We start from the raw sequence: 12,518 nt of genomic DNA on the forward strand, positions 1-12,518 counted from the left end.
CCCTTTCACCCTCATATTATTTATATTGATTTATAATCGTCAATAAGTTATCTGTCGAATAATTATTTTGTATCTTGGACCTATTTTCCAATAAATAGATAAAAGTTATTTGTGAAATAAAATAATAATTAAACAAATTGAAACTATCCCGTTATCACAGAAATGCTCCGTGCTTAGATAAATAACGTTTACGAATACGGGCGTAGGTTTCTTACGTTGTTAAACTGTAAAAACAGAGAAGGGTAAATTGGAGAAAGGGTAACGAGTTTCCAACAATAAAAGTTTCACTTACCAACAGTTTTCAAATAAAACAACACAATTATGTACATCAATATATTTTACATTGGTTGTCTTTAAATCAACTCGACTATTCCGAACTTCTTCAAAATATAAAAAAGACAAAACAAAAGAAATAAGACATGAGATCTTTTACTTACTAAGATAAAACAATTTTACATTTTTGCTTATAACAATGATTGTGGAACTAAGAATTTTTTACGATCCTTAAATAACTTAAAAAAACGTCGTGGGGAGAGCTTTACTTGTATTAATGGCGTATATATCTGCTGTTAGCAATACGATTTTTCAAAACGATTAATCGTTTCGAAAAATCTTTACATTATAGTTTAAGAGATACAATTTACGTGCGAAGGCGGTTGGCAGATATATCGTGTAAGGTTTAGCGTAATTTTTCATCCATTCTGTTTTTTTACATTAGTAACAAGTACGGATAGAAAAAGGGATAATAAAAGAAATAAAACCATCGGGGCAAGAATGGTCTAACTGACATATTAAATGTTAATTCAAAAAGGATTATAAAACTTGTAAAAAACGTCGACAGAAACAAATCATATTCGAAATACTCTTATTAATGCTGCAAATATATCAATCACCTGACTAACAATTTCAGTCTCATGGAATTTTGTAGCGAAGTTCGCAGATAGGCCATTCTTGCTCGCGTAGCGCTTTATTACCCAACAAGTTGTCATGAGCTAACTTGCTTATACGTTTCTTGCAATTTAAAAACATGGAAATATTTTATTCAGTTACGATTAAAATTTTTGTTAATACTTTTTGACCAAGATATCAAATGTGGGTATTTATTTTTTAAGTTTAATTTAAATTTATATAATAAACAGGCTTGATTCTTAGCTTATTGTAGCATGCTACTCCGTCGTATGCAAAGTCAAAACGACCCATAATATACCTTACAATTTCTCACCTAAAATCAAACCCGCCTCAGTAAATCTCTCCCCTCAGCGCCCACAATTGACCGGTATGTTTCACAGAGCCTACCGCACCTCACGTTTGTCAAATCTTACAATATTACATAATTCAATTTGTTATCATTATAAAGGCATATTCTTTCATATTCGTCGCGGTCGCGAGGCGTTTGTGTTCAATTCCCAAATGAGGGTAACTTCACATTGAATTGAAAAGTTATGTTTAGATAATTTGTGAATGGAGTTTTAAAGGTGGGATACCCTTTTAACGTAATCTTAAATGTGAAAGTACATATAAAACAGTTGAGACAAAAATCAGTTTTAAAGAAGACGAAGACAATTTTTCAAGACTCGGAACAGAAATACCAGTTAGTATAATGTATAATATGGCATAAAACACGACACAAACGTCCCACGGCCGCGACGCACTGCGGCATCCTTTAAGTATAATCGTCATAAGATCACATTTTTTTGTAAGGCAAACAACAATCTTTAAAGCTAAAAACTTTATGAGGGGACAGGGGGAAGTGGTGGTGGGGAGGTCGAGCGAACCAATAACGAGTTTTCATCGCGTGTAAACAAATAAAAAAAAAACAATTCGTCAAAACTTCTACCTGGAATGGGGTTACTTTAATACTAAAGGTGGCTGGTTTTTTTCTTTACATTTAAAAATATCATTCATATCGGGAGAATAAGTTAAATGACTTAGCCCGCTCCCGTCCGCACGAGACGGTCCAAACTAAAGTTCTAAATTTGTACTTGATGATATATATCGCGTTATTAAAAACCGGACGTCAAATAGATTGTAATTCGCTGCTTAACATTTACACTTAAAATCGATCGGCACAAATCATTATTCAATTTTTTTTTAGAATTTCGACATTATTTACAGAAAAAATTTGGACAAAAATAAAATTAACATCAAACGACGCACGGAAATCGTGAATGTGAGCCAAAAACGCTTAAATTAAGTTTCGTCTGAAAGCGATACCATAAAAAAATTACAAACTAATTAGTCAAAGAAACAAATTCATGACACTTAAAAAAAAAAACAAATTGTTTTCGATTTTGAACAAACTGGAAGTATTAGTGTGACTACTTTTTCCTTATCAATAAAGAAATTTTAAAAAATATAACCTAAACGAACAAATTTTAAATTTTTTGTAATTTTTTTTTTTTTCATTTCTATGACGTTAATAATTCCTATCTAAACACGATCTATACTAACATTAATCATTCATTATTCCTTACTATGCTAACTTAAGAATTCAATAAAAACGCCATAAAGGTTAGAGTTAATTTTTTCGCAAAACACTTTGACGTTGTGAATTGTCAAGTCGGTCAACACTTATGACATTTTTTTCGAATTCTCTCATCCCCGCTGACGGCTCAAATCACCCCACATCACCCAATTTAATTGACTTAAGCACGGGTCATTAATCTCGCTGTCGTATAGGAACTGAACGGGATGATGCTCCCGTTGGATACGACGCATGACCCAGCCGCAACGAGGTACAAGCTCGGGAATCGAACCAGTGTTCAGGCCGCATCGGTTTGAGCCGCCGCTAACTACCAAGCCACTTTATCACAATAATCCTTCAACTCTCGCAAAACGTCATAGAAACAAACGAATAACTGAGCCCGCGGGGACCAGAGTGACTTAACTGTTTAATAATTATAAAAGTAAAATAGATAAAACGGATTAGGTGTGAATTCATACCACAGATGGCTGTTATGGACTTTTTTCATAAAGATTATTAAACTTCGGGTTCGGCCTACAGCGTAATCTTATGCTTAACAAATTGACAATACGTCTCCACAGAGACAACGTAGTCAAATGTGGCACTACGCGCTTGTACTAAATGACTTCACGTAACACCATTTGCTTAGCGAATAAGTTTAAGCGTGGCTGAACACTACATATGAAAAAAATACCATAACCAAAACCACTAAATACAACTCCAAAAGAGATTTTACAATGTCACTAAGGCCACTCTAGTCCTCGCGAGTCCAGAACTCGGCCTGATGCTGTCGCCACTTCCAGAGGGGGAAGGGTCATCAGTCGCAAAGGGGCCGCATGTCGACCGCATGAGTATCGGATGCCAATCCTTTGCCTTTATTTCGAATACGCCGCTATGGGAAAATAGGCTTTATTGCAATTATTTCTCACTGAAGACGTACAAAAATAAGCGTACAATAATGGTATGATTCCAAAGTTACACATGTTTTTTTTTTATTATTTCGCGCATGGGCCAGCCATGCATTCAGTTAAGTAACTATTGTCAGAATGATAAAATTCTTTCATCCAAAAAAATCTTTTGACCGTCGCGATTTCGACAAAAGTTTTCTTTTCGGACGATTCGCCTCGTTGTAATGTGTAGATTTTACCGAAATCGCGACGGTCAGAAGCCGATTCGGTTGCAACACGACTATCTAAACTATGATGAAGAAAACAGATCTCAAATAACCACTATGTATCATAACAATAATATTTACAATTAAAAATAATTATTTTCTCCGTTTGTTTTGGACACCGTGTTATATCTGTGCCGAAGTGGTTCACACTACAAAGGGAACATTTAAAACAGTAAAAAAAAACAGTTTTTATAAGAAAAAAGTTTTTTTTTTTCACTTAAAAATGAGTCAACAGATAAAAAGAAATTATACATGTCAGAAAATAATTTGCCAAGAAATTATAGTAGAAGTAAAAAATAAAAGGGGTCGGGTCATGAAAAAAGCTTAATAATATAATTGAACAAAAATTGCACTGTTGCAATTTTTTATTGATATTTTCCATCCATAGTGTGACCCACTCGGTGCATACAGTTCATAATACATTTGTATTCATACACATAAGGCCGCAGTTATTCACTTAACGCAATTTATCTGTATTACATCACAAACGGGTGTCTGTAGGCCTTCATATATGTTTACAAAATAACGGTTTTATGCAACAAAATGTGTTTTAGCAGTTTTATATCGGGTGGAACGTTTGGGAGAACTTTTACACACAGTTATATTCGTTTACAGAGAATTATGACGTCAAACATGTGCGCCATTTTAAAAAATAAAATACACATTTTACTCAATTTAAAATGACACTATGTTAGTAAAATTCGGATAATATCTCAAAAACATCGATTATATGAAAAAGCCCCCCCAGAATGACCACCCAAAGCCTAAAACAAATATGACTGCAGTCAATGAGATCTCTTGAAAATATACAAAAAAAAAAAATATTCGTCCTCAACGGGACCTAAGCTGGTGGGACAATCTGCCTCGCGCATACGGCATTGTATTTCTTTTACAATTAACATATAAAAGGATATTAACTAAAAGATTTCAATAGAGATGGTTTGTGAATAGATAACGTTTATTACGTTTTGGTTGATAATTCGTTGGCATGGGTAATGTTGGTCGACTCGTTATATTATGACGCTCGCGTTTACGTATCGATAATGGAAATTCAAATATCGAATAAAGTTTTAAAAACAGAACGTATGTATCGATAAAATTAAATCGATAAAAAGAATTTGTCACAATACAGCATAACACAAACCTCACATTATTTTCCACAGAAAATAATACATTATTTTTTACCGTCACATTATCGATAAGTAAACGCGAATGATCGATAGTACATTTGAATACATAGAAAGTTTATCTTCTTAATATTTTGACGAAGAATAAAACAAAAAATTAAGAGCACCACCATGAAATTGGTTCCTTATTATGTTTTCTCACAATTTTAAGTCGTAACCAGAAACACTAAGTTATATCGATTTATTCACGGGAACCTGGCAGGTACACTGTCGGGAACGATATTCACTTTTAACCTTCAGGGCCTTTGCAGAGTACAGACTTTTTAGTCGATAGTTCCGACTTTTTAATCGGGATAAGTCCTCATACTGTAACTATAAGGAATATTAGTACAGACTCTTAAATCGATAATTTAGTTTTTTTTTATCAATATCAGTTCTCACAATATAACGATTCGGTGATGTACAGCACTGAGTCTGATCTAAAACTGGACTCTATCGATAAAAGTTCTGCAGTCTGTGAGGGCTTGCAGTCTCTATATAGATAATGCGATGCTGTCAAAGTATCCGATTTTAAATCGATTAATACTGCGAGATTAGAGAGTTTATGTGCAGTATATAGCCGTATCGTATACTCAAACAAAATCTAAATAAGGCCCAATATTGCCATATTCAACCATGCGACAACACACCCGCCAAATTTCCGTGATTTTCACATTGAATTCTAATGTACACATAAAAATTAATACGATGTTCTATAATAAACATATTATTATTTCTCTTTCCAATTCGAACAGTAGTCATTTCCACATTTTATAAAATTCATTCGTCGCGACAGAATCTCTTCAACACTGGCCGGTACCTAACTATAGCATACTACTCTATACTTTTCTTTGTAACAATCGCCGCGGATTTTTCAAAAAGATCTTTCACAATGGACTATCAAAATAAGTCGACGACACGCGAGTGACGCCAAGATGGTAATCCTTCAAAAAAATCCGCGACATTGCGCTCGATTAAAAAAAACTTAGAGTATATTTAAAACGAATCGTGCACTACACACCCGAAACGACAGTCGATACATTGTATCGACAGTCACATGAAAAAAAAAACAACAGCTCTTCACAAGTAATGTACACAGAAAATAATGTACTTATATCAGTCATAAGAATTACGTTTTACATAGATGCGAACATACCTTGTGACCATCCATATTACAGTCGAAGGCTTGCGGAGGAAAAGTGAAAAATAAATGGACATCGATATCGATGTTTTAGTACCATGACAACGTCTCCATAGTTCATTCAGCACACTTTATATCACATGTGTGGTCGCGCGGCAGCGTTCGTCACGGGACGCGTCCTTACGCGGCAATGGCACAACCCTCTTACGATAAAACTCTACACAATTTAGACACACATAGAACACTAGTTTTCGCAACATCACTATGCTAAGGCTCCGGATCGTCTTGCACCGAGTTAGAGAGGGGGGAGGAGGTGTGTAAGCGGAGGGTTTATGTATACAGGTGAGTTGTGAGTCACCGAGCCCACGTGCCACCCTCACAAGTACGTGGATTCACCTGAAAATGTAAGAAACCCATGTCAACCACGTGGACGTCAGACAATGCCACCCACAGATATCGTGCTTCAACGACGAATTTTTGGGCTTAACACACCAAAACACTAACTTCCTTTTTATATTAAAATAATCAAAAATTTAATATTACTTTTCTTTTTACCAAAATAATATAAGGCATTGAAGCCCAAATTTGCAAGCCCAAAAATTCGATATAAACCGTTAACACTCGGTGGCTTTTTTATATATTCGTGCAAACATTAGCCACCGGTCTGTACGTCGGTAATATCTGCATGTGGCATGTGTGATGCGTTTCATATGTGCCAAGCGTATGTATAGCGAATGATGTTAGGTACGTAAATAGGTGGCGTGAACATCGGCGTGGCTGAATACTGATGATCCTAATTTAAACTTTGCCATATCTAGATCGATTTTATTTTCAGTACAATTTGAATTTTAACTGCCTCGATTTAAATATTAAATTCAACTGAAACTGTAAGTCTGAGTTGTTTTTTTACTAGCAATGCACATATGAATTCTTGACAATCTTTAGTTTTATAAATGACAATTACCTGCCAATCTAAACATACGGCAGTGTCTGCCAAAATCGCAATTCAATATATATAATTTTAATAGCACACTGCAACGTCTATAATTACTATATGCCACGCCCATGTCCATGAGTTTTGTGAATTTTGATATGTACACATAACACAATCCACACAGATGGGAGACAATAAGGCTCCATGCAACCGGCATTATACACAGTCGCATGTACACAAAACCATGTATTCATTAGGCAATTCCTGATGCGCAATACACGATAAACAATAAGGGTCATATTTGGAATAGCAAATTGCCCGTACAAAGATACACGTATAGTTGAAAAACATGTTGAGCGTCATGTCTTGCAATTGTTGCCCAGTCAATACATGGTTTTAAAAACTATATGCAATATTGCTGTAATAATATGTTTGAATAAAACCAGAGATGTCGATAAAATAAGTATGTACAGCACCATTACATAATGCATGCGAATGACAGCACAGTCGTTACTCTACGAACACGATTATTTTTATCGATATATCGATGTTTTGTTTTTTTTATCGTGACCTAAAAATTCATTGTATTCGCATCGTAACAAGCTATAAGACAACACAGAAACATAAAACACAGAAAGAATAATGAAACATATAGGCGTAGTATGAATGGTTTTCTGAAATGAAAAAATTTGGTAATTAATTTTCATTGGAAATTCCAGAGAGTGCAAATCAGGAGCATTCATCATACACAAAGGTTTTAATAGATGCAATGTAAATTATTTCTTTAACTGTTATTATACATATGATATTTAAAAATTGATAGTCAATTTCCACTCTCTGCAAGTCCATCAAAAATACTAATATTAAAAATAATAATATAATTATAAACTGCTGCGTGTAAAGCGATGAAATTAGCTATAAACGAAAAACAGTGAGGCGGCATTAATGTGGTGACAAGCTAAACGCAACAAACGTGCTTCAACTCAGAGCGCCGGCGACCACGCGACTACACGCCGCACTCCGATACTTTATCCAACAAAATATGCTAATTTGTTTCTTTTTTTAATAAAATGTATTTCTCAAAGAATTAAACATGGATAGTCAATTAGTTGATACTTTTTGGATAAACCGAATTTACGTTCAACTAAGTTTTTGAGATTATTTGATTTTATAGGCTAAATTTAAGTAGATGCCTATTTGATGAAATACAGATGTTGCCTATATCGTTCTACAGAACGAATATAAGCCAGATTTTACATAATGGTTTATCAATTTAGCTCTTATCCACCTACAGCTCAATAGCATGTGATCATTAATTAATATTGATAGATTCGGCGCGGCGTGCAGTGGCGCGGCCGCCGGCGCGTGCGCATAGTTACGTGTTGTTGGAGTGGTCGGGCGACAGCTGCCGGTAGCAGCCCACGCGCTCGCACATCTGCCCTGCACCAACCACACGGTTACTACACAACCACATGTAGCTGTCGACAAACAACTTCACCCATCGGATGTCCGTACGACGTATCGACCGAACGATTGGTAGATAAAGCAACTTCCGTCTCCCTCACTCCGCACAGACCTCGCATACTCGGTCAAGTTGTTTGTCGACGTCTATACTACCACAAGTGGACACGTTTAACGATACTAAATTGTCAACAAATTGCATGAACTATTTGCGTTCGTACAATTTATTGGTTAATATTCTTTCGAGAAACGTACATTATAGAAGGAGCGCTTATAGACTTCCGTCTCTTAAATAGATTATGGAAAATAAAATATAACGTGGTTTGTAAATTAGAAAATACCATTTTTCGAACAAAAAGATTGCATACAATAGCAGTAACAGTTCGGTAATAAGTCAGATAACTCTACAAGCGCTCATAGAGTACAGAGCCGATCTCAGGGTTGAGCGAAATTTTACCTTCAGGATACGAGATGCACATTCTATCGATAACAATTCAACGTCAAGTGCAGTATCGATTAGTGAAACATCGATAAAAAATACCTCAAGACACCAACCTCACTCTACCCAGATAAAAACCTGCTCTGTACCGACTTTTACACCCCACCACCTACTACTGACGGTTCTCCAATAAGGTAGTTGACACAGTATGATCAAAATATTAAAAACAAATAAATCACTTATTCAAAGTGAAAATAAAAAAAAAATAAAAGATAGAAGAATTAAGAAAATCGATATTAGAGAGAAAACAGCATGAAAATAACATCTATCTTTAATGCTGTTTAATTTTGGATCAAAACACATTTGCTAGAACAGGACAGACGCTCCTAAATATTGGATCAATTAAATGCTTTGTTTGAATAAAAATTATGGCTGAACTTATTGAGTTTTTTATTTTATTTATTTATATTTATATTTATGCTATTATTGTTTGTCGTCAACTACCCTATTTTAATACGTGCTACACATTATTCTAGACATTTCATCACACATACACACACATATAAGACCATATGGGCGAAATCAGAGTTAACAAAATAGATCGGGACGGAAAATTTGACCTGCTGGAAATCAATAACTTTTTCAAAATTTGAGATAAAAAAAAAGATATTCCTGGAAAAAGTTTTTGTTCACACGCTGAGTCTATCGATAAATTGACTATAATAAACGTGACGCGGAGAGTCGATACGACGTTTTATTCGACAAATTTACGTATCGCAAACTTTAAAGTATCGATAAGGTTTCATGACACCCGAAAGTTCAAGCTTCCTTCACCGATTATCAACATCAGATTTAGTGCTTTGTGTTAATATGACAAACAATTGGTTGGTGAACTAAATACTCCACTAAGCGCCTCTACCGTATGTTATTGAATGGAAATAAAAATATCGAGAAATATCATGTTAAAATTTGAAAAAAGTTCTTTTTATATAATTCTCACAAAATGGCATTACTTTGGAATCATGGCCATTTATCGATATTTTTCACACCACTATATAAATATGATCGCGATTATAAAAATGCATACACACAGAGACCATTCCACATAATAATGTGTTAAAAATTTGCCTACACACAATCCTACTCCTTCAATAGTGATGATTGGGTATCGATATATTTTTAGGACTTCAAAATTCATAAACGAAAATTTCAACACCAAAACATTTGTGCGACTAGATTATATAAAGAAAGAGAGTGGAAAAACCTAGAAACTTGATTTACACAGTGTCTGTAATAAACTGTGTGTAACATCGACTCGTTAAAAAACAATAACAATCTTAAAACATAAAAATATGACGCTAACAAGAACATGCTTCGAAAATAACTTATCGATCGATCGATAACACTTTTTAGTACAAACACTGTTATTTATCGACTATCGACGAATAAAACACTATATTATATAGAAAATATGAATAAAATGGAAATTGTATAGACGCGGAATATTGACGCGCTATCTAACCACGGAATCATATCGAAAATTCGTTATTAGTAAGAGATCATCGCAAATACGAACATACGCTCGCCTCCCATTATCTAAGTATAACTATTTAAAATCGATAAACATAATTAATTAATTATAAAAACTATTTACTCATAATAATAAAGTAGACGCCTATAATTGACATACATACAAAATGTTGTGGAGAATATCGACCGTTATAAATTGCTATGCAAAATTTATCTTCAGTATTTGTCGATGTGGCTACTAAATTCAACTAAAACTAGACGGTAATAACAAAATTTCAATGTTATTTTAATAAAATAATAATAATAATTACTCAAAAAAACCACAATGTATTTCTCCAGAAACAATTAGACCAATTTTCAATCACATCCTGAGATTTTGACCACAAATCTCATATTGATTTATTACGTTTACGAGAGCTAGACAGAGATAAACCTATTTTGGCGGATCTTATCACTGTTTTTGAGTACGTCCCGTAACCACGAAGGCTGTATGTAGTCTTCAATACGTCGTGAGAAAATTGTAATATAAAAAACCCCAATAAAATCCACGAAGTAGTTTTATTTCAACACAAATACTCATCCATACATTCAATATGTATGTCAATATTAACTGCCATCACTTTTCCTGCCAGTTTTCTTGGAACCCATATATAAATGTTCGATCCTATCCATTCCACATCTATTGCTGCACCATAATATCTTGCACAACCTTTATAAAATCACTCGCACACGATGACAACTCGTTGTACATGAGATCATATTATAGAGTTATAGATAAATAGAAATGAATGTATTTTTTATTCGAAGAATTATGAAGATAGCTCTTCTTTGTTTTTAACACTCACAGGATTCATCAATACTTGACAATCATTTACGATGCATTATTAAATAAATCGATATTATTTTGTAAGTCTTCATCACTTAAATAACGATTTTGGTAAGCTTTGTAATCTATGAATATCAAACACATGTTTGACTATCAAGTAACGTAAATGTTACAAGTCCCATATGAAAATGTCTTATACTAAACGTATAAGAAAGCATATGAAACGAAACTCAAGCTTATTAGCGCAAATGATTGCTTTCAATTATATTAATATCATCAGCAACTTTTGCACTGTTCAGTTTCCAGAAATCCATATTACAATTTTAAAATATCGATAATATTTTATCGCACAAAAGTTTAAAGCATTTGAATATTATAACAATATACGCATTTTTCAGTCGTTATTACATCACAAAAAAAATAGTTGATGAATCCCTAGTGTACGATTATGCATTGTGTGCGAGTGGCTTTACTATCGTATATTTTTCACGTAGAACACCTATCCGAACTTAACTATTATTACGAGAGTGTACACGATTTATAATAATATAATTGTATACAATTTCCGGCCCCGTCAAAGCAGGTCGATACTATCGAAAACGTTACAGAATGAATTTGTAAAACACAATATCATAAATAAACAACACTACCGCACTTATCGATAAAATAGCTGACATCACTCGCAAATCGTCACTTATCGATAGACTACAATTGCCGCACTTTACAAATTCACCCTGCGACTAATGAGGATCAATGTGTGAACAGTTCGCGGGGTAGACCCTGAACGAGGTCTCGAGCTGGATTCGACGAATCTCGTTAACATGCGCCAGGTGACGTTAGCGTAATCAACATCGGCGCCGGTACAGACAAGAGACGGACAGACAGTCGCTAGGCGCCGTCGGTCCGCTGGCGCCCGTGGTCCGCGAACCGTCCGCTGAAGTCTCGCCAACAGGCCCTGACGCGGGGCCGCGCGTGCTCACCGGAGTCCCAGTGCGCGTCGGGCTCGGTGTCGGGCTCGGAGCACGAGGAGGCGGACGACGACGCCGCCGACGCCGCGCGCGACTCCGCGTGCGCCACGAACCGCGACGACTCCGGCATCTTCTGGATGATCAGCTCCACCTGCACACACGCGCACACGTCACTACACAACTCACCACTGACGAACGTTGGCGCGCTGGACGCCAAACCGAACTATTACGAGTGTGCTCACGACTCGTGCCTCTATCTGTATCATATGATAACTCTTACCGACGGATCCTGGAAAGGCTACTACGGGTGGTATAGAGTAATCAATCCGAATGCAAATGTGAAATAAAAGATTTTTAAATATCAAATCAATTTTACCAAATATGTTTGTCAAACATTAAGAATGAATTAAGACAA

General features: G+C 35.2%; 1 protein-coding gene across 6 annotated transcripts in view; it reads right to left on the minus strand.

Moving 5' to 3' along the window:
• Positions 1 to 319: 319 nt before the first annotated feature.
• LOC115441808 (phosphatidylinositol 3,4,5-trisphosphate 3-phosphatase and dual-specificity protein phosphatase PTEN) overlaps positions 320 to 12,518 on the minus strand; it is a 69,829-nt gene continuing 57,630 nt past the window's right edge. For 2 of the 6 annotated variants that reach the window (XM_030166716.2, XM_030166717.2), the window contains exons 8-10: positions 12,116 to 12,254; positions 8,259 to 8,319; positions 320 to 6,341 (exon numbers count right to left, since the gene is read on the minus strand). In XM_030166716.2, coding sequence (XP_030022576.1) covers positions 6,338 to 6,341; positions 8,259 to 8,319; positions 12,116 to 12,254 — 204 coding nt within the window. In that variant the 3' untranslated portion in view covers positions 320 to 6,337. Of the gene's footprint in view, positions 12,255 to 12,518 lie in introns of all 6 variants that reach the window. The other 4 variants (XM_037437309.1, XM_037437310.1, XR_005112183.1 and 1 more) reach the window with 3 other exon arrangements.

The sequence above is a fragment of the Manduca sexta genome, chromosome 10 (assembly GCF_014839805.1).
Source record: "Manduca sexta isolate Smith_Timp_Sample1 chromosome 10, JHU_Msex_v1.0, whole genome shotgun sequence".
NCBI classification, from domain to species: Eukaryota; Metazoa; Arthropoda; class Insecta; order Lepidoptera; family Sphingidae; genus Manduca; species Manduca sexta.